Source organism: Vespa crabro, chromosome 1 (assembly GCF_910589235.1).
Source record: "Vespa crabro chromosome 1, iyVesCrab1.2, whole genome shotgun sequence".
NCBI lineage: Eukaryota > Metazoa > Arthropoda > Insecta > Hymenoptera > Vespidae > Vespa > Vespa crabro.
Genome location: NC_060955.1, coordinates 17,719,815 through 17,744,399, shown reverse-complemented (window position 1 = coordinate 17,744,399; position 24,585 = coordinate 17,719,815). Strand labels below are relative to the sequence as shown.

Genomic DNA, 24,585 nt, shown 5'->3' with positions numbered 1-24,585 from the left:
TTTATCGCTATTATTAATATTTTCAAAAAAAAATTTCTACGTGGAGAATTTAATCGATGTTGCAGAGATATCATTTGTACTTCATTCGCAAATAGGTGGCATACATACTCGAAAATGGAGAATCTACTTTTGTATTTTATCCTCTGTCAAATATTTGCAATGCACCATTGATCAATATTTATTTATATTCGAATCAGGAAAAAAAAGAAAATAAATCACTATTGTCGGTAAATTTTAAAGGTTCTTCCATTATATCTATGAATTATATTTCCTAAACGAGTTTCAGTGATATCGGTATATGATCGACGCGATAAGCGAATAATACGTACGAATTCTCTGAAACTACTCAAGTTATAACCACGATAAAGACATGCAGAATATCTTAGTAGAGAAATCGATATTTCAGAATTTCAATTCTGCGTCTTAAGTTTATCGATAAAGAATTTCACATAAATTTTATCCTATATAAATTCTTTTTTCTTCGTTTAGGATTTAACTAAATAAAACAAAAGAAAGAACCAAACATATATATAAATATATATAAAATTTCTTAAACTCTACGGTAACGAATTAAAATCATAAAATGAATTGTAATCGAAGTTTCGATGATAATTACCTAAAAAATTTGGAATTATAAGGATCGGGCAATATGTACACATCAGCTTTGTCGTTATAAAACTGTCTGGCGATGCCCTTGAGGCTGCCAACGAGAAGATAGGCGACGGACGGGTAATCGGTCGTGAAATGTAACTCCAATGCTTCCGGTGTCGCGATGCACACGAACTCGGCCTCGTTATCCGAGCCGGACTGATGTTGAACGACGTCGTTGACGCCGTCGAGAGTCGTCAGGAAGGCTGTCAGATCATTTCCAAGGCATCGAAAAGCCCGTCCAAGAAGGCCGACGCATGCAGTAGTGATCAATTCTTGTCCTAGCTCGTCGAGAAACGCTTCGACGTCGACTTCTAAAAAATAAAAAAAAATATATTGTTTTTCTCTTTCTCACTCTCTCTCTCTCTCTCTCTCTCTCTCTCTCTCTCTCTCTATTTCTTTCTCTATTTGTCTTTTTCGTTTTGACTTTTTTCTTATACGACATAAGCCGTCGCTTAGAGTTTACTTTATTGACAGTACGTGCCTATAACTATATTCTTTAAAGCGACTTCAATGTTATGTATATTTCAAACGGATATCCGTTTTATCACATATCTTTCGTTCGATTGTCTTGGACGTTTAAAGAAGCAACTTTTTTATTTTTTGTGTAAAGCCTTTTTTGTGTATCTGTAAGTAGAATTTAATCTGCATATAAATATTACCTGTCGATACCCGAGAAAAGCTATAAACCAATCGATTCATATGGTAATACACGTACGATATTAGATAGTTTCAGAAGAAAGAAAATTTTTCGATCCCGAGGATTTTTCCAAGAAGCCGAGAAACCAACTTATAATACTTCTTTCAAGCCAACTGGACGCTTATATTCCCAAGAATAAGATACGTTCGTATTTAATGTTGAATACTTGCTATATTTCTTAGAAAGTTAACGTTTATTCTGATAATAAATAAGAGAAGTTTCGTTTTTATTCCGAAGTCATTCAGCAACGATCTTCACACGATCGTTAAATAAGCGATGGAGAAAAAAAACGAAGAAGTAGAAGAAGAAGAGAGAGATAGAAGAAACTCTCATCTTCGGTCTTCCTATTCTTTACCCCTTTTACCCCTTTTAAGGCCAGTACTTGCAGATCCCTCATGAGATTCCGAAAATAGATACGACCAAAGTCTTTTAACCGATGGCTTCGTTACTATATTATTTTACATTACATGCGCGCGAGAAAACTCGATAATCGATAACGGCCAACGTAATACATGATAACATGCACCAAGAATGACCATCCATCTGGAATATCTCGTGATGAGGGCCCATCAAATCGTACGGTAAAACTTTAACGAAAATTTTTCAAATAGAATTCTTTTTACTTGTCTTTTCCTCTCTTTCTTTCATTCATTTATTCTTTTTTTCTTTCTTTCTTTCTTTCATTTCTTATTATTTTTAAATTGATGAGTACGCACAATTTCATCTGACAAAAGAAAAATCATGTTATTATATATTCATTCGATGTCAATCGAACAATCAGATGTTACGATAAGATTGCAGAAAGATTATTATAATAAAATGCAAGAAAGACCGCAGAAAGAAAAGTAATAGAGAAATAAAGTGAACGTTTACATGAGCTTTTACAAAGATCTATCCTTTTTTCTTTACCTGCCTCTAACAATTTTGTCATAATCGTAATATTGCTGCACGATACGTGCTTTTTTCCAGATGGTAACTCTGACGAACGAATCTCACGATAAATCTGGAAATCCAGCCATCAAAAGAGATGCACGCTCAATATCACTGTCGTACATCGTTGAGAGGATCGATTCGTTTTCAAATCGATATTCAATGTGATCGACACAAATCGTCGAAGAAGAAAATGACGTTTGGATTACACTTTTATTTTTTTGTTATTGCGATATCCGTTTCACATTCTTGTGATATTAAATACGATGAATAATAAAGTTGCGAATTGCGAAAGGTAGAATATGAGTAATAATTACGAGCTTTCGAGAACGCGTAAAAATATTAAAGTTAAATTAAAGAAAAATTAAATTCATACCATCCGACGAAGTTACTTTCTCTCTCTCTTTCTCTCTCTCTCTCTCTCCCTCTCTCTCTCTCTCTTTTTTTCTCTCTTTCTCTGTAACGATATATTTCAAAGTATGCATATACATACATATGTAAGTATGTAAATTTGAAATATCAGTTTAAGTATAGTACGAATTTCAGATTTTGAACGAACATTTTTCTTATTATTATGCAAATTAAAATCAGTATGTCATCTCTATCGCGTTTTATATTCTTTGTAGCAGTACATTCAAATGCTCTAACGATATAATCTTTGATTTATCATTTTAGTTTGGTTAGCTCTCGGGAGAAAACCATAGTGCAAAAGCAATCCGCTTCTTAGGAAAAATTCATACCAGTGAATATGAGTTCATCGCATTAGCAAAGATCTATAGTTCAAAATTTCTTTTTCTTATTATATTCTTTTATTCGTTAAAACAAAATCATTTGAAGCGATTCTATATTAACACGAATACACATGCGTCTTTGATAAAAAAAAAAGCAGGATTAAAGTTTTGAGAGAACTTGCGTCACGTCGTGGCAGGAAGTTCCGTTTCCGCTCGAGAAACTACGCAGAGTGCTTCCGCAGTACAAGCTACTTGTTCCCGTCGTGTTTACAAATATCAACTGATCACGACACCGTGAATAACGCTGAAATATTATTTGCGAAAAATCTCGAGAGCACTTCTTACAAAAGATAATTCATTTTAAAAGTTTTTTTTTCATTGATCAAAATATGAAATAGAACAAACATATAGCTAGCAAACTTGTTTTTGACGAATGACAACAACTTTTTCGTTTTCTCAAATCTATTATAAGCAAATGAGGATATAAAAATGATGCAAATTGGTTTCTAAAACTTTTTGTTTTTCAATAAAGCGATTAATAAATTAATTCTAAGATTTATCGATAGTCAGTTTTTTAACGAAACATAAACAATTTTATCCGTCAAAGCATATTTTCCTTGACGTAATGTTTATATACATCGGAAACAGTGCAATATCTATCACAGTTACGTGCCATTGGTAAGTTTATCGTCGGTGTCTCTCGAAATACCGTCGGTTTTGCTAAGAGCTGCTTATAAAGCATCGTACCATGTTACTAGTTTAACGAACCATTACGTTCTACTACACGAAAGATAAATTTCCTTGTTGGCCGCAATGGCGAATGTGCACAGAGACTTTACGCCTTAAAATCAGAGATGTTTAAAGATTTTACGAGGTAAATTTCTTGTACTAGAATTATAATCTTCCTCCCTCTCTACTCTTCATCGATATTGGTAACCAATGTTGAATTCTGATTGCCAAAGACAAATCTGTGTACATTACTGTTTGCTGGATATCGAGTGACCAATTCAAATCAACCGGCTGATTAATGGGACGTTCCTGGAGTAGCGTTTAATTGTAACCACAGTACTTGACGGTCCAGTGCAAATTAGGTTAACATACTCTCCAAGATGAAGGTTTGAGTAAAATCCACCATCGATAGACAGGTTCCATGTCAATCTCCGATATATCTCCTTTGATCGTATCTATCTACTCTACTTGTCCACTTGTCCATCTCCCTAGTCTTCTCTCTCTCTCTCTCTCTCTCTCTTTTCTTTCTGTTTCATTCGACCTCCGAAATCAGATCGCTCGAAGAGTTTTGTTCATGCAAAATTTACTTTCAAAAGGGCAGATTGTAATAAAACTCTTTCATGTTTTGATCTACGATGATCAACAAGCAGAATTAATAATCACTACGTCAAATTAATCCGTCAAATTAGATATAGATTTACACATGGATTTAATGATTCGAAAAAAGGCAGATTGATTTATCGTTTTCTAGTTAAAATGATTTCATATGTTGAGTTAATTGCGAGAAATATTTTAGATAACATGAGAACGAAATTTTCTTCAGCGAATATTCAATGCTACATTGTATTTAAAATGGTAAAATTTTAAAAGGAATGATATTAGATATTCAGAACTTTTCTTCATGCATGAGAAATTAAATGCAAACGTATTGAGTATTTAATTTCAATTAATTATGAATTAAATTTAAAAGTAAGATTTTAAATTAATTTAATTTTAGGATTAATATTTACGGTACCGTGTTTGTTCAAAATATAATAAATTGGAAAAAGTTATATATTGGAAATATTTATAATATGGAAATAAAATAATGTAGGTAACTTTTTTATTCTTTTCCCTTTGTTTTTTTATACTATTAACTAAAGAGAGAAGAACGTTCGAACGTTCGAATAAATAGTCTGAATAGATTTTAATTAATTTCTATAAATCTTCTCTCTCGCGAGAATCCGTTATTACTGAAAGTTACTAAGAATTATAGACACTTCATATTCTCGTTAACGATTTTCAAGGGACAATAGATAAGATCGACTTTTATCTTTTAGTCTTAACCTTGTAAAGTTAAAACAAGTTTTCTTAAGGAGTCATTCGCGACGTACTCACGAAGATCTCAATGACAATAAATTTCATAGCGTTTGTCACTAGTTAGAAAAATCGTCCAATTGACATCGTTTTTGGACGGCGCCAGTAATGTCGTTAACATTATTCCGAATACGAACTATGACTCGTATAGAACTTCGAGAGTTATTTCACTATTTACGTGGAAAATTACATTGACGTTAAAATTTATGAAAATTACATGAACGTTAAATTTTTTTTATATAAAATATATATCTATGTATTTTTTTAGGAACATGAATGAATCAATCTAAAAAAATCAATTACTATGACCAATAAATACATTCGTAGAAACCAATAAATAAAGCGTGATCATATCATACATTAGTATTTGTTTTGTTTTTGTTCGACGTTATTTATTTTGTTCCCAATAATTGATCATCGTAAATGCTAGAAAGATTCGAATTAGTAGTCCGAATAGACGTGGTCTGCGATATGATTGTAAATATTGGTAAATATAATAGTATACTTTTAATAATTAGTAAATATTAATAAACCAAAGGAGTAATTGATTTAAGAATCGAATGATTATTGATAAAGATAATTTCTTCGAATTCTAATTGATAAAATAATTCCTTTTTATCGCAATAGTTTTATTTTTTTTTTCTACTGGTTCATTTATCCCATCGCTCGACTTGATTTACAGCCGACGAGAATTGTCTATTTTTAAATGCATCGTAGTTCTCATAAAAACTATCTTATCGTTGAAAGGTTTGGCGAAAATTATCAGAGGCGAGCATCGTTCATGACATAAACTAACTTAGCCATCGGGTATTTCAGTATAGTCGACGTTACATACATCGACATACATACATACGTCGATTGTAACGAACATTCATGTGTTCGTGTGCTTTAATTAGAATTGAAAATCATTTCTAATTATAAACGAAATGAGGGAATCGATCTTGTTGTAGGATCTTTCTATTATTCACAAAATTTTACCGTAAAAGAATTGGTCGAGCACAGTGAATTTCTCATTTTTTTGCTATTTTGAATGACATCGTCGACAATACGAGCTTTCAACTAGAATTCAGTAGAGACAAAAGGAGTGCGAGCAGGATTGCAGTTAGCTGTGGTTCGTCGTGCATCGATTCATTAAAATTCTCTCGCTTAACCCAGGAAGAAAGAAAAATAAAAAATAGAGTGAATAATGAGCATGCATTCTCTTGCTAGATTACAACAAAGAAAATCATTGTAGGGATCATTTCTCATAAATCATAACGGAGTATGGATGCATCGCATTTCGAGAAAATAAATAATATATATATATATATATATATGTGTGTGTGTGTGTGTGTGTGTGTGTGTGTGTGTGTGTGTGTGTGTGTTATATATTTGTATCTGTGTTTGTATTTGTCTTTGCGACGAGGATCAACCAAAACAACTTTATAAAGATCACGGTCTTTTATCGTTGAAATGAATGTTCGATATTACATAGTGACAGTTCAGTATCAATATCGATGTTCATTTCTTTTCCACTTTTCTTTTCATTCTATATAATCTATGAAAAAGAATGATTGATGTTCCCTTCACGAAACACAGAATTTATAAAGCATTATTGTTAAAATATCGTATGTATCGTATCAATGAGAGAAAGAGAGATAGAGAGTGAAAATCTGAGTGTTTCATCGATTTAATCCATTAAATTTAGTCAGCTTGTATCGAAACAATGTGGCTTCTCTTTCCCACTAAATCAATAATCTCCCACCAGTTACGCGCATAAAATATTATCTTCGGTGCTCCGCTTTGGCCATGAGTGTCTTGCATCCAATTTCTCTGGATCAAGCCTTTCCTACCTCATTAATCTTTCAAAGCATGAATTGTCGTCGAACCTTCGCTTTTAATTGCACGAAATTCTTTTCGTTCTTAGATTCTGCGATATATTGATTATACACACACAGACGCACACACACACACACACACACATACACATATACTAGTTTCATTCTTTTTCCGTTTTTTTCTTTCTTTTCCTAATATTTTTGAAATTTGTATTCCTTAAGCAATATCAACTTGTCGGTATACATATATTAGATGATATCTATCTATTTATGATCATTATATTTATTATTTACATTTGACATTATTTCTAAATAAAAGACGTTCCTTTTTTCTTACGATAAGGATCGCCCAAGAAGATGCCAACTTTTATTCAACCATTTAAGTATTCTCTAGAGACTATCTTCAAATCACGTAAAATTCGATATATGTGATTTAAATCGACTGAATCTTCAGATTTATCCGTCATATTAAGGTAAATCCTATAAAAAGCAAGGAATCAGTGAGAACGAGTCAAGATATAACCTCGTACACTTTAACGATTACGAGATCGTGTTCGAAGTATAATACGACGACCATTACATTGTTTTCTCGTTTTCTTTTTTTTTCTTTTTCGTTTTTGTTAGAAACTACCGTAATCGGCTCGACGACCGCAAAAGCTATCAGCGTACTGTGTTTCTTCTTTGTTTTGCATTACTTACGTATATACGGTAACACGGATATAAAAATAAAAAAAGAAAAAAAGAAAAGAGAAAAGACCCAATGGTATGTATACCAAAAGCTACAAAGTTATTATCCTAGAGGCAGCCTTTATGGCGTCGGATCCTTTCGAAGGGAACGACCGACGAAAAATCGACTAGAAACGGAGCCAAACAAAAAGAGGGAATATAAAAAAGTAGACAAACGTCAAAAGATATAAAAGACAATGTTTCTAGACAGTTTACTTTGAAATCCTTCTCTTTTCTTTTTTTCGACGGTGCTTAAATTATTTCACACAAAAAGCAGACTTAAGTATCTCACTAAAAATAATATTTTTTCGTTCTATTTCGACCTATCCATATCTTTCAAATTATTAATCAATTTAATCTTTAATGTCCGTCTCCGAAAAGTGTTCCATGGATTTCATCCCGATGAAAGCGGATAGATTTAATTTATTTCATAAAATCATGATCACTCTTTTATTTCGTGATCCACTAAAAAGCTAAGTCTTAATAAACGGTATCAACGATAATGAAAAGAACTCAGCTACGATATGAAAGGGTGAGGAAGGCTCCCAGAGAAATAGTATACGAGTTGAAAGAGTTCGTATCTCGCAATAGATAGAAACGTCCAACCTAATTAACCTTTCTCGCTAGAGTAAACGAACGTCGAAGATTTTCATGCAATTCTATTCGAAAAGCATAACGCCCGGAGTCAGCTCGAAATTCTTGATGTCGGAGTGAGTCCAATCAATAGTGTTAAATGAATAGGAGATGCATTGGTTTGGATGTGGTTAGCGTACTATTCCATCGCTAAGGTGGATCGTTATCAGGATGGTTAGTGTTTAATTGAATACCTGTACTCTATTCGTCCAATCAATCCTATTGAATAAAAACGTTTTATTCTAGTCGGATTTTTATCAACTGATGCAATTAATATACAATATAATATATAATTGATATAGAATATTCTATATCCATTAGTCACAACGTCTATCATAGAGTATTATATTCCTACTCTTTGATTACCTTTATTTGTAATCTTATTTGTAACATTTTAATTTAATTTCACTGATTTAAACGTTTCAATAGTAACAAACGAGGAAGTTGATATTACCGTTTCTTTTCGTAGAATATGAAGCCGGAAAAGTTTGGTTATAAGTTTGTATGTCTTTTCACGGGAGAACATTTATGCCGTATGGCTTCAGCAAAAAGATGAAAGGATAACAAAGGGTAACATTAGTACAATGTTGTTAATTTCATTAGCGCTCTTGAATAACATGAAATGTTTTATTTAATTATACTCGATAGTGCTTTACATGCCAATGTGTTTATCAAACGTTTCACGTATTAGTATATTGTAAACACTTACCGCAGTCGTAATTTAATGTTTCATATATATCTTCCAACAAGTTGTAGTTTTCTTCCGTGTCGACGTTATAAAGTAGCTTGTCTCTGAAACAAGTACAGATATTGTTCATTTTTGTAAATCTTTTTTTACAAATAAAATTACGATATTTTCATGCGCCTCGAGTTAATATAAATGTTATAATATAAATTATGAAAATAAGTAAGGGAAAGCTAATATTATAACTGGAGAAAGCTAGAAGACTAATGAAAAATTATTATGGAAACAAGATAAGATGAAAATACTTACAGGGATGTAGAACTTGGAAGAGACACTTCGCTTTTGCTCAATAGGGCCTCCAAAGCTACGGCGATCACTTCGTTCTGTAAAAAATAAATCGAACATTATTTTAATACATAACTAGAACATTTATTTATTGTTTTTCTTTTTTTTCCAGATAATAGCTCCCGAGTCAATAGAATAAACTCGAAAAAAATAAGAAAACAAGAACTATCTTGCAAAATTGACATCGAAAATAAGTGTTCCATATTAAGTGCATGTTCTCTTTTAAACATAGAACATGATACATTCACTCTTTATAATTTTTTTTTACAAGCATTTGTACTTCTTTAAAGAATTGTATCTTTGGCGATTACGAAATTTCATCATCCTCCTAACATGAATTATACGAAATTTCGAGGCAATAACTAAAAACTTTTATGATCCATCTTCGATAAACGAACATTTCCGACGTTTGAAAGCATCATAGATCTTCCGAAAGTTCGGTAAATGTCTTAAAAATTTTATCTCTCCCCGGAGAATTATTGTTTCGTTCGATTCTTTTTCATTGTAATGCAATTTTTTCAGAAATGGAAATTTTCTTTTTTTTTTTGTTGAAAACTAATATATTTTTTATGATGATTTTTCTAATATCTCTTGAAAATTTTCAAATCCATAGAAATTAAATAATTTCCTGCTTCGATTGGATGCATCGAATTACATCAAATTGTCGTTCGACCCGCTTGAATGGAATTGTTTCGTCGATAGCCGACTAGAATCGAGTTAGGACGGGCATGATTGAAACGGCGAAGTTTAATATTAAGAGAACATTTGCATCTCTGCATTCGTTGAAAAGGAATTTATTTAAGCGTGTGATGCATTTTCAAAGAATGAGAGATCATTTTCATTCTTTTATAAAATATATTTCAATTTTTTCTCTTCGTCTGATTAATCATGAATTTATGTCAAATAATAATTTCGTTATATTTATTAAGACAAATTTTATATATGTACTTGAAATACAAAGGTATTTCATAAATTTTATTAACGTGTAATTATTCATATTTTAATGTTACAATGTTATTAAATTAGAATTGGATTAACATAATAATGTTTATAGTAACTTGGTTTATTATTTCAGAGATCATTGATATCAATCATAGTATATATATGTGTGTGTGTGTATATGCGTAAATAAAAAACAGATATTACATTTGTGTTCATCCTATACAATCGACTTACATAATAAATTGTGAGGAAAACACGAAGAAAAGAAAAGTGTTACCACTTGAATCATTATTCGATTAGTGAGATAGAATGAAATTGCGAATGATAAGGTAAAGCTGTAAAAGCCTAGAATAGTCGATAAAAAGTGTGTCGGTTAGTAATCACACGCTTTGGAGATTCGATTGAGATCTACATATCGGATTGGAAAATCCAATGGAAATTTACCTTCTATACCTTCTAGTATGTCCTTCTGTCGACTTCATTTAATGAAAGTAAGAAATTTCCTTCGGGTTTTAATAGGAAATATTTTGAGAATATTCAAGATAATTACTTTTTCCAAGATGAAAACTGTAGCAATTATTATGTTGAGGTTTTTTGCGGTTGTTCGGAAATAATATTGTGTATAAAAGATGGTCGAAGTTTTCATTATTGGTTGATCATAAGTTTAAAAGTTTCTTTAAGTTATTGATATTTTCCAGACTATTATAATCAAATATTTGATAGATATTACTTTCAATAGATTATTGGGTTCATTAAAAATTATACATTTTTATATAAAATATATAAAATTTTATATGTACATTTTTTAATTATATCATACACTATATATTAAAATACATGTTCGATACTTAGATTTATACAAACAAAACGATAAAGATTTTAACTTATCATGAAATATGGAAAAAAAACACACAGAGTTTTTCAAATCCCAGCGAAAAATAAAAAAATAAAAATCCCACTGTTGAAATTGTTCACAGCGCATTCGAATCGTTGCAAGTCAGCAATTGTAATCGCTTTGTTTCGTTAACAAACGCAACGTTGGTTCTGAAGCGTGGTATTAACGAACATTTGAAATGCATTGAGCAAACATTTTTTCTGAAAGAAAAAGTGAAATATAATAAGAACATTCATTATATTGTATTCATAAAATATTTCGTTTGTCCCTCTGTCCAAAGCCACATTGAATTTGGCAAAGTCAAAGGCGTTTACTTGAATTCAATGTCTCGATAGTTGTGTTCCAATTGGTGGCCAAAATCGATAGAGGTGCCGTCGAAAAGAGAGGACGAGAGAGAAATAGAAGAGAAAGAGAGAGAGAGAGAGAGAGAGAGAGAGAAAGAGAGAGAGAAAAAGAGAGAGAGAGAGAAAGAGAGAGAGAGTTATAGAAGGTCATTCAAACTATTATTTCACTGAAAGTACAAATGTTTATAGAATATCAATGATTCTTCTAGAATCTTGGACATGGGCAACCAAAAGATGGATAATTAATCAAATATATTTCTTCGTTCACCTAACGATTTTACTCTTAATCATTCTCATTTGATGTAACTACATGTGATTTTGATTAATGATAATTTCATCAAATTTGATTGATTTCTATTAATCAAATAATCTATTCATTTCCATTCTCGTTTATCGCAAGATCAAGAAAATCTAATCAGAAGGAATACTTTTCTTTTTGATAAATGATTGGATATTAATAAAATATCTTGTTTAGTTGAAGGCGAACAGTATGGCGTCATGGAAAAGTTTTTGAGTTAATCAAGTATGTCACGTTAAAGCGTATTATCTTCTTCTTGTTTTTTTTAACATGGTTAACAATTTTATAGGAGAAGTTATAATCTTTATAATACACAATTTTCAGATTCTCCGTAACTTAAAGTTCGCTCGCTCGTGGTACCCATTCCGTTAAATTTTTTTTTCCTAACAGTTAAGCGACCGCAAGACTTTCTGCATTGTTCAAAAATTCGTTTTACTTTTCGAGCGCGACAAGAGATCTTATAAACTTTGTTTCGGAATATATTTTTTTCGATTAGCGTGCTTTTACTGTAAGCCGGGATTAAATCTTTCTAACATATATCTATTTCTATATTCATTATTTGATTGCATTGCATTGAAATTTTTAATGGAACTATATACATATATATATATATATATTTTTTTTTTTTTCAATCGATCTTTATTTATTTGAAATTCTGTTTGAAACTTCTAGATAATGTATTTCGATCGAGTACATACGAATAATCTCAGTTTCTCTTCTCTTCGACTAGATTCTTCCCTTTTACGGATATCGCGAAGTAGACGGGACTATTCGATGAATATACGCTCACTCACCGAACACAATTTCCGTTGATTTGCCTAAATAACGAAGTTTCGAAAGGGCCGCCAGTTCGATTCGTAGGAATGTCGTTGGAGACAAAACGTGAAACTGATAGCCCGAAACAGAAATGGTGAAGTTGCAGTTTCGTAACACGTCACTGTCAAGTTTTCCATCGATCGGTTTAACAATATTAGTTGCTGTATGAGTTTCATCTTTATATATTTCCCAGATTTTGCTATATCGTTAAAATTCTTTTTCTTTTTTTTTTATTTTCTTACAGCAATACGGTTCAATTTTCGATGAATCGAGATAATATAAAGTAAAGTTAGAAGAAACTTACACGATAATAATGCGAAACGCGACGAACTATTCCTTCTGTTCGCTTTTGTCACAATCTTTCGATGACAAATATAATAGTATCAAACTCGTCATTCTTTTTTCTTTTTCTTTCGAAGAACGTACTCAATGCTCGATCATTTATCACGGAAAGGATAGTGAATTATTAACGCTTCATTGTTTGTCTTAAGGTCAAATTCATGAATTAAATAGTTTTAGAAATAATACTTAACAATGTTAATATTATTATTTCAGAAATAATGTTTTTTTTTCTAACAATAAAATCGTACATTAATTTGGATAACTTAAATCTTTTATAATATGTGATGTTAGTTATAAATACGATTTAGAAAAAAAAATATATACATATATATCCAATGTTTAATAGAAAAATATTATCTTTTTGCGTGATTGAAAAAATATTATCTTTTTTAGTTTTCTTTCTTTCTTTTCTCTAAATAATAATCGATGAGATCAGAATAAGTCTAGCCAATATCCATTTAAGATTTTTTCGAGATAAGACATGGTAAGTGAATATAACTTTAGAGAAATCTATTTGACAATAGATCTTTCTACCTTACAACGAATCACGTATCCACTCAACGAATCTTTGTTCAATCCAAAGGAAAAGAGTCGAATTGCGAAAAGGATAAAAAGAGTTTCTACAAAGGAAGAACAGCAAATTTTCGCGACCTTTTCAAAGAGAATATATCCGTTTGTCCCCGTTGTTTCATCTTACTTGATACTCTCTTCACGAGAACGTTGCAATCGATTTACTCTTATAACATACAAGGAAATTCGAACGGAATAGTTGAAATTTGAGAATCGTTAAACGAGGAAGAAAATGGTTTACGGCTATCAGTCTTGCGTTCTCAAGCCTTACACATAATACCTATCTACCTATCGGGAAATTCAATGAATTTCGTTGAAGCGTTCGACAGGTGGAAGATGCACCTACTCAGACATTTTTATGCATCATTGGATAGGACCGGCTATTGTATCCCACCGAAACTGTATGCTTTTGGCATGAAACTTATGTGATACGCCATTTTATCTCGTTTCGAGTTAACTTGAATATCGAACTTTTTCGTAAATAACGAAAAACTTTCGAGATTTAATAAATTCTCTTAAATTTTTATTGAACCAAGAAAAGAACGAAAATTAAATTCAATTTTTTGTATTTACATTATTCGGTAATAATAATAATAAGGATTATAATAATTATCAAACTATCTCGCAGATCTCGCAGAAATTGACTTATTTATCGGATATATATGTTTCTTTCTTGATTTATCGTATTTCTTAATTCTATGCTTTTGCATTTACTTGTTTTAATGCTATAAACTTGAAAAAGTTTATCGTTATTTTTATAGGGTTTTAATAAGGAAGAAAATGGTTGTGGAAGTGGGGGAGAGGGTATTTGATTCAAAGAAGGAGAGAAAGGAGATAAGGGGGGAAAAAGGGAAGAAAATGTAAAAGTGTTTGAAAAGAGAACGAGTGAGGCTTCGTGAAAAAGAAAGAGAAAGATTATATACGATTCAAGTGAATAAATCGTACGAATCGAAGGAAGGGAAAAGAATTTTTCCGAGATAGCCTTCTCCTGTTTACGGCTTACGTTTGAATTTAACGGCAAATGCATTACGACTTTGGCGATTAGCTCGGGCGGCAGAGAACCAGCGTTAAAGCGACGGAAGTATCGATCGGTACGTAACATTACCCTACGTTCATGTACCTCGTTCATTCGCATATAAGCTCATGAATACATACACATTTATACATAGATACGTACATGCATAGGGTCGTTTCCGGTATGCATTTGTAGGAATAGCCGTACGGAATTAGCGCTACTGTACGCCTACTACGTTCCCTTATGTGAGATTCACAGTTTTCGAATTGTTGCGATTTGTCCTTTTTCTTCCTATTGTATTTCTGTTTGTTTCTTTCTCTCTCTCTCTCTCTCTCTCTCTCTCTCTCTCTCTCTCTCTCTCTCTCTCTCTCTCTCTCTCTCTCTCTCTCTCTCTCTCTCTCTCTAATGATTAAAAGGCAGGCTTACAGATTTAAGATATTCAGTTAATACTTTAATCGTATTAACGAGCTATGAACAAGTTGAAACGAAAAAGGAGGATCGAATGAAAGGGACGATAATGAAAGGATGGGAAAGGAAAGAAAAATTTTTGAATTACCGAGGGTAGAAAAGAAAGAATGATAGCTTTGATTAGGGGAGGAAAAAACGTCGTTCTGCCATCGGTAACGATCCACAAATCCATTCGAACTTATCTTCTCTTCCGTTCCTTCCCTTTAATCCTTTAAATCCGTCGAAACTTACGGGGTGTCTATCCGTCGTTCGTATGACTTTCTACAATTTTTATTTTGGATTTACTACTCCGTAGATGGAATAAGGTTCCATCGTGAAACGACGAGACATTTTGAAGTTTCCGTTTGATTAGAATACTCGATGAAAGGGAATTTCAGTGGAATTATGTTAAAAATATCCTTTCTTCGAATCATCCGAGCAATAATCAAAAAGTTTAAGCATTAAAATAAAAACACGGACCGGACAATTTTATTACGATGATCTTTCCTTAACATTCTCTTATTCCTTTCCTTTTTTATGTATTTGTTTCTTTACCTCTCTCGCATTTATTAGACATATATTTCGTTTTCCTTTCCTGAATATTATATAACCAAACAGCTATATATATATATCTCGAAATTCTACTTTCAAATATTTCTGTTTTTCGCCAAAAGAATTGCAAGAACCGGTAATAGTTATCAAAGTTACTATAGGAAACAAAAAACGCAAAGTAAGAAAATGACACTTTCAAATAATGTGACGTACGTTCTTTTCATTTCTTTTATGGTTAGGCTTAAGAATGGTCGGCATCTGTTCAATTACCAAATGCACCTTTTGGGCTTTGTAAAAAGAGAGAGAGAGAAAGAGAGAGAGAGAGAGAGAGAGAGAAAGAGAGAGAGAGAGAAAGAGAGAGAGAGAGAGAGAGAAAGAGAGAGAGATTGAGAAAGAGAGAGAGAGAGAGAAAGAGAGAGAGATTGAGAAAGAGAGAGAGGTGACCTTTTTAAAATTTCATTACATAAGAAAATACTACACGGTAGTGATTCTCTTGAGATTTTTAGCAAACAAATTCTTCTGCCTTTCTCTCGATTGCGTCGCTTCATTTTTCTCTCTCTCTTTCTCTCTCAATTGCGTTGCCTCCTTTTTCTCTTTTTCTCTCTTTCTCTCTCTCTCTCTCTCTCTCTCTCTCTCTCTCTCTATTTATCTATTTCTTTTATTTCCGTTTTGTTCTGCAGAAAGAACTAAACAATAAAGAAGGAAACCATGACGTACAGGCGGAAAATTAAACTTATCTCAGAATGCATTTAATTAAATTTCATCTATTTCTTTTTTTTTTATCAGAGTATCTCTTTCTACTATATATTACAAGTATATTCCAATGATCACTCTTTCTTTGGTTTTTGATGAACATTTTAAATCTTGATCTCATCTTCCGGATATTAAGGATGTTTGCTCAAGATAATGCATTTCTTTTTTTTTGATTTGATCTTTAACCTCTTTCTGTCTTTTTATCATTGGATATCGAATGACGTTGTTAGATGATCTTCGCGATATTATGAAAACTAAATGGATCTTATTATCTAGATCTTTACCACATTATAAAAGATATTTTTACGAAGATATTACTTTTACATATAAGTAAATAACTATTACAATATATTACATTGTATCCATTCTTATTTTATTTTCCAATAATTAATATATCAATTATTTGAAAACTCTAATGCAATAAATATTTTTTTCTCTTATAGATATAACATTCGTATAAACATGAATGATTTTTTGAAATTAATTTTATAAATATAATATTCACACCTAGATTATTGTTAAAATTTATCCAATATTTATTCGAGATATAAATAATTTGACGTTAAGGTGTCTTAAAGTACGTGTCTCGAGAAAAGTATCCACCGTCTACACTCTTTTCCAAAATAGAATGCAACCAACGAGGCTAAGATAAGTGTTTACCTTATATATATATATATATATATATATATATATATATATATATATATATATATGTATGTGTACATACTTATATAAATACATAGGTTTCTTTTTATTTCGCGTTACGAAGTAATATAACTCATACGTGTCGTCCATGAATACTCGTTGCATTTGTTCATTCACATTTCTTGGTTTATATTAGCTATGTAACAATTTGTCTCCAGAAAATTATGTGACTTTCTTTATTATTGTTAGAATCATAGCACTTTTTATTTTCTGTTATCTTTCTCGCTCTCTCGCTCTCTCTCTCTCTCTCTCTTTCTTTTTCTTTCTTTCTCTTTCTTTCTCTTTTGTTCTAGCTTTATAAAAGTTTGATCAAGAGAAAGATGAAAAAGATAGTTTTATGAAAATTAATCCAAAACATTACGAGCAGTATTATTTTAACATTAAAAAAAAGAAAAAAAAAATATATATATATATATACACATACACATATACACACATATATATATATATATACATATATATATTTTTTATACATATATATACATTATTTTTTATACATTATATATACATATATTATTTTAGGAGATAGAAATTCACAGAATTACGCAATAATAAAAAGCTCTCATCTTCGTTTAAAACTGTGTTTAATGTGAATACTAGATAATACTATCAGCATTTTAATTTTCTGATTAAACCTTGTAATAATTGCTTCCCCCTTCGAGGATATTCCGTCGATTTTACAAACGAGTAGATAGAACGAAACGTGATTATTCGATAAAGCCTGGCCAAACGTTAATTTACGAACGGCAGAATAAACGGAATGGAATTTGTTCTACTGTCCGCCTGAGAGTTATATGTAGTAATTCCCATTTGGATCAAGCATTTCCTATAATTAATATATATGAATTCATAAAAAATCTGATTGATCATGCCGATATATTATTATAACACTCCGTTATGTGAAATAATAAAGATATTTTCAAATCTTCTTCCTTTAGAAATAACCGAAGCGATGATATATTAAGGAAGACAAATTCAATATCGGCATTCTAGTTCGAAGTTCATGGTATCATTGTCAAAGGGTCGAAGTTAGTGTTCTCGTTACGATATGGATGTTCTGAGCGTCTATGAAACTGAATTAAGATGCAGTACTATGTCTTGTCAAAGATACAAGGAAAGTGATTTAACTATTCCTCGGTATGCTTTGAAGTACATTTTAAATGGTCACTAGAATTACATAAACTTGTGTTCTAGTACATTGCTTTATTGTATTGATAAGATGAGATCGCTCAACAGATTCTATGTACAGGGAATGAATAAACAATAAATTCGTTAATTCGACTATTAGATCTATAATATATTAATATCATCCTTGTTCCATACAAATTTATTTCGACCCTAAAATCTTTTGAATAATTTTCATCTCATCTTATCATTTAATTTACGTAAGTATATTTTAGATTTGTGCAAAATAGAATGTTATTGCGCTTTCAAAGAATCAGTATAGTTTCCCTATTTGGCCTAGCCTATATATAACATATATAACACACACACACACACATATATATATATATATATATATATATATACGGGAGTAGAAACTATAATAGAAACGGCACATTGTGCTTCTGTTACGAAGCAATCTTGTATACCAAACCGTCTGTCGGACTAATTGCTCTCGACCCTTTTAGTCCAAGGCTATGCCGGATTTTCCTCAATGAGAGCTTTTTAGCTCGGATATCGAAAACATCGATTCTTTGAAAAGAAATATTATGACTACTACGTATGTTCGATTAATCTATAAAATGCATACTTCATTAAACGCATTCTTTCGAGTATTTACAAAATTTCCTTTTGTATCGAATAGCTCGCTTTATTAATATCTCTTTTTCTCTTAATTGCAGGTGAAAGAAAAATATGGTGAAACAATTCGATAAAAAAAAATAGGATCATAAGCAACTTAGTAAAATTATAATCGTTTTTCAATTACCTCGAACGAACCTTCGTACTTTATTTTTAATTTAGATTCTGAGTTATATACGATAGTTTGCTTTTAATACGGAAAACGTAGTATGGAAGAGTAAACATGATAGAAGTTTATCTTAAATATGGTAAAAAACTAGGGTAAGTTTATACATTAAGCTCTTACGCATTTACTCACGTTAATAATTCAAGATTAATAGAATATCTATAAAAACATATCATCAACTAATAAACAGGATTATCTATGTATATTATTCGTTCTCTGATTTGTTATTCTCATATCGACGGATACATGTTTACATAATGTCACGTAGACACTATTTTCGAATCGACCTCATCGACACATAGCAAACATCCTCTTTGCTTCCAATATTAACATCGCACACAGAACTAAAAGCGATCTATCACCTTTATTAAGAACGTTATAAGCATGTTAGATGCAAAACCTTATTTATTAGATATACCTAGTTTACATGGTAAAAGAATAAAAAAAGAAAAGGAAAAGAGAGAGAGAGAGAAAGAGAGAGAGAGAGAGAGAAAGAAGATTTATGGAAAAAGGTAAATATAAATTTTACCTATTAAATATTTCAAAGCATATTTACAATATTGATGATCGATTAGTGAATGGAAAAAAGAAAACAAAAAAAGAAAAGACGAATGCACCGACGTTAACGAAGTTCTTTAAAAAGCACGTCAATTTCGTTAATATTTTTACAAGGACGTCGTCTTTAAGATGAGAGTGATTTCTTTAAAAAAAAAAAAACTCGTCAACTTGGTTATACAGGACGAAAATAATTGAAATAAAAAGACGATTACTGTCTTGTATTGCCTCGATACGAAATTAATTATTTAATACACAAGAAATTAAAAGTTAGTCGCTCGATACGGTTAGCGAGAAATCGAAGCCGAAAGTCGGTCAGCAAGGGTTCTCGTGGAACGCATTAAAAGCGCGAAAAAAACTGGTCAGATACGTAGTAGTTATTCGATTTTTTCTTTATGTTCATACAAACGAATGAAAATTTTTAAGATAAGCGTATCCATCGTTAAGGAAAACGACAATTTTTGAAAATCCTACTACTTCGAGATTAATCAAAAACTTTTTCTTTTTTTACTCTCTCTCTTTCTCTCTCTCTCTCTCTCTCTCTTTTTCTCTCCCTCTTTTTCTCTTTTTTATTTTCTTTCTTTCTTTCTTTTCTATTCTTTGTTAACAAAAAACTCGGAGACACATGTTAGGTGATACTATCGTTGGTAGATGTATGCCTACATACATACATACGTAATATGTATATATGTATATACGTATATATGTATGATTTATGTACGTGAAATCCTTTCAAAGCCTTCCAACATACTGAAACATTAATCATTCGACTCTTCTCTTTCTCCCAGACATTCGAGAGTAAAGCCACCGGCGACATCGTGGCATTTTGCTCACGCTCTAATTTAAATATTTTCGCTCAGCCCTTTAAATTCATCTTTCTATACCTAGACGTTCTTGTATGGGAATATACAGGCGGTAATATATATTTTTCAAAATTCGTCTGTATTTTTTATCCGGATTTTGTATATTCTATCGAAACGTGTTTCTTCTTTTTTTTTTTTTTTAGAAAGAATAGTTTCACTTGTATATTAGTTTTTGCTATCTCGCGATTGACATGTATGTATTTACATCATTGACGTCGTTTGTGTCGTTGACGTAGACGATGAAAACGACGAAGACGGCTCAACAGGTATCACAGATTACATTTCGTTCCGCCCATTGAAAACGACTCCCTCTCTCGCCCAACCATTCCTTCCCCGCTGTTCCTTTTTGTGATCGTTTGAGGAAAAGACAGTCGTAACAACGTGGGGAGAAGGCAAAAGTGTTAAAGACATAGAGAAAGAGGAAGTCGCGTGTTGTACGCGTCTCTTGCGTACACGGCTTAATGTCTTAACGGATTTGCCCTTTGTGTTATCGTCTTAAGCTACGGATTTACCTTTTCTCAACCGTTTCATCTGTAATCCTCTGTAGTAGATTAATACTGTCTTCTGAGATTCATCGATAACTGATTTCAAGATAGATACTTTCAACTTTTTTTATTCATCTACTTCGAGAATATCCCTTGAATATTTTCGATAGTAAAATAATCCATTGTTTAATATTCATTAATTCAAATATTAACAATATTTGAGATTAATTTCACTTTTTTTCTGTTCTTTTTTCTTTTTTCTTTTTCTTCTGAAAAAATTCCAGAATTTTTTTATACAACGTCAAAGAAACGATATCGTCTTTGTTGGTAACGCTTTCTATTCTCAATAAAGTAGAGGCTTGAAAATCGTCTCATGATAGTCGATATCGTGTTCTACCTCCGTGTAAAGCAACTTCAGAATTCGTTGCCTCTTTCTTTTTATCGAAAGAGTAAAAGGAAAGGAAGAAAAAAACAAAAAGAAAGAAGTTCGTGATGGACAATGAAAGATGGTTGAGTATAAAAAAAGAATGAAAAAATTTTCGTACACTGGTAGTCAATAACGGTTCACCAGTCGATTTTCCACCGATAGAAAAAGTTAATTTTCATCAATTTCATCCGATAGAATGAAAAATAATATTTGATTACGTATTAGAAATGTATTTATACGTATTTCAAACATGATAATTACTTCGAAGCTAATTAAAATCCAACGAATTATTATTTAATCCATGTAAATGTTTTTCTACTAAATGCAATCGTTAATAGGATTATGAATTGTAAAGCATAAATTTTTAAACAATCAAAATAAATACCAACTCATCCGTGTATATGCTAAAACGCATCGTACCTTTGTCGAATATAAACATTTACGCTGCACACTTATATCTTTTACAATGAAAATATAATAATTTATAGTAGATGAAAAACGAAACTGTTTTTTTTTTCTTTTTTTTTCCTAGTGCAAAATTGATTAATACGTTATTATTGACTGCCAATGTATGTAATTACGTTTATCGTATCGCTTCCATTTAATTTCTTTGACAGAGAAGGAACAAACTTGAGTTTTCGTTATACTCTTGGCAATTGTCTCACGCGAAGTCGAGAAAACTCGGAGCTTGTTGTTCTGCTGGAGACACTTCGCTGAACGTTGGAATATTTTAGCGAGTTTCATCGACTCTATTTCGTTAATGCTTCGGGTAATTGGCTTTATGAAAATGTTAACGGTATCTCATAAAACGTATACTAGCGGCAATAGTATACGTGTGCGAAAAAGAGCACGGTTGAAAATGCAATTTGAAGCGTATAATTTTCGATAAAATTTAACGTTAGAATATACACACATACACACACATACACACATACATACATACATATACATATATACAGATTCTATTGCGTATTGTTAAAACGCGAAGAGCACAAACGAAAAAGCCATTATGTTATTTTTATATGAATTTTGCAATATACTCTCATATGCAAATATAATTGGAATACGCAGAGGCTATCGTTTTTGTCTGTTTATGATGCGCAAGGGTTACGATGAGTTTTCATTATTCTTGGAATATGTTCAAAATATTAAATATTACAATGCATTTCAATCGATATTGTAGCATGAGCCATTTGATATGATGATTCGTAATAAAAGAATATCTATCAAATATTACATGCTATATTGACCTTCCCAAGAAGAAATGATATATTGAAACGACGTTATCTTTTTATCGTATTCTTTTTCCACCCGAATCATATTGATTGTAAGTACGTAAAGTCATTAACGAAAGAGAATGCAAATAAGAGATAAAAAAGAGGGGGTGACAATTGAGCGACAGGTGAAGCTTCAGTCGAGTCGCATTAGGATCGAGAAAAAAGCTAGTTTTTATCGTAATAATATACCGATGGGTTTGTCAGGACGAGGACCGCGGCTCTGAGGTGCTTCAGATTAAGCGTTTGCGTGTCCTCGATGTCGTCATTGTCCTCTGCTAGAAGAGAGCAGGCTATTTGTACGGAGGACTGCCTGGAGGGTTTGCTTCTGTCCTCAGAAATTCTCGTCGACTTGCTAACGGTCCGTTCGTCGTCCGACGGCTCGATCTCCGTGGTGTGTGCTCTTGAGAATGGACATGCCATTTTGAAGGATAGAATTGGATTACCGATCAAAAAGGGTATGTCCGTTGTTCGATGCTGATGACGAACGTCGGCCGTTAATTATCTCGTGACATGCCACGTGCCACGACGCGTTTATCGCCGGTCAGCTGTTCCACGATAACTTTACACGCCTCCACCACTACCGGCAGCTTCACTACCACCACCACTATCAGCAGCAGTAGCACCGCCACCACTACCACCACTACCACCACCACTACTACCACTACCACCGCTACTACCACTGCCACCACCACCGCCACCGGCGCTGTCTCTAGACTCTACTTACCCCTCTCACTCCAGTTTTCTTTCCGCGCCTTCCTCGATTTTATCGCTTTACCTATCAGTTTCTACTTCTCTCACATCGCGTTCCCCAACGCTACCAGCAATATCACCTCTGAAACGATTTTCTCCACCTTCAAAATAGTTTTCATCATCCTCAATATCGGCATAGTTTTTTCCTCGATTCTAAACTTATTCATTTAAAATCAACATGGTTATATTTCCCTTTCAAGAGAATTCCAAAGAGAAACAGAAACTGAGAATGTGTGTATATACTTCAAAGCTGTTAGTTATTACCGCAACGCGATTAGTACTCCTTAGAGCATCTATCTTACAGACCACAGCTTGATTCGACGTCGTGCACGCGGTTTCACGCTAACCACTAAACTCGTGGTCTCTTTGTATACTCGGCTAACCGTTCCCTCCTTTTCAATTCTCAATTACTCCTCTTATTCTCCTTTCATTGCGTTTCGAGGGTCATCAGAATCGAGATAGTGTCCGTTTAAAAGGAACTATGAACGCTGAAACGACGCGCTTTCAATCGACGAAATGATGACTATTGGAAGTGCTGCAGGGTTGACGCGTCGTTGTCGGGATGGAGGTTAGAATGTCTATCGTACGTGCCGCGTACAATGTCGTGTCGGAGCGCGTAGCGCCATACTGCTCGCGAATTGACCGAGGCGCAACGAACAGCACAGACTCGGTCGCGTTCGGCGATGCTCCAAAGGGTAGGGAAGGAACGCGGGGTGAATGGTTGGCCAAGAGAGTTCGGGGGTGCGGGCTGCTAGCGAGGTGAACAGTGGTGGTGAGACGCCTGCGCTCATCCGTGTTTTCAGACTCGCGCTTTTACATCCACCCACTCTTCTCTCTCTCTCTCTCCCTCTCTCTTTCTCTGTCTCTTTTTCTTTTTTTCCTTTACATTTTTTTCCTTGTTGCTTTCTTCCCAGACGAAAATCTATCCATTTGCCTCAGACTATTCTCTTTCTCTCATCCTAACTGACCTGCTCTTACCTGCTTCTTTCACCCCAATTTATACTCGTACGTTCCATATTCTTTAACATCTTCCTACCCTTTCTTATCTTACTCTCTCGTTGAGAAATAGAAGACCGACTACATAAAACAACCCTTCGATCTACAGAGGCGGCAATGTAAGCAGAGCCTTGTCTGCTATACGGTTCAAAGGTTTCTCAAGGTTTTCCCTTCGAAAGTTGAGCTTCCTTTCGTTCTAGATTTCTTCACCGAGCAACGTGGGTATTGTAAAAACGAAAGGATGTCATTTCTCTTTACTCGTACTTTGTCTTTCCCTTTTTCTT

General features: G+C 32.7%; 1 protein-coding gene across 1 annotated transcript in view; it reads right to left on the bottom strand.

Annotated features, from left to right (window-relative positions):
- Positions 1 to 23,941, bottom strand: part of LOC124427730 (head-specific guanylate cyclase) — a 28,154-nt gene extending 4,213 nt beyond the window's left edge. The window contains exons 1-4 of the mRNA XM_046971006.1: positions 22,745 to 23,941; positions 9,265 to 9,338; positions 8,980 to 9,062; positions 617 to 962 (exon numbers count right to left, since the gene is read on the bottom strand). Coding sequence (XP_046826962.1) covers positions 617 to 962; positions 8,980 to 9,062; positions 9,265 to 9,338; positions 22,745 to 22,975 — 734 coding nt within the window. The 5' untranslated portion in view covers positions 22,976 to 23,941. The remainder of the gene's footprint in view (positions 1 to 616; positions 963 to 8,979; positions 9,063 to 9,264; positions 9,339 to 22,744) is intronic.
- Positions 23,942 to 24,585: the final 644 nt, after the last annotated feature.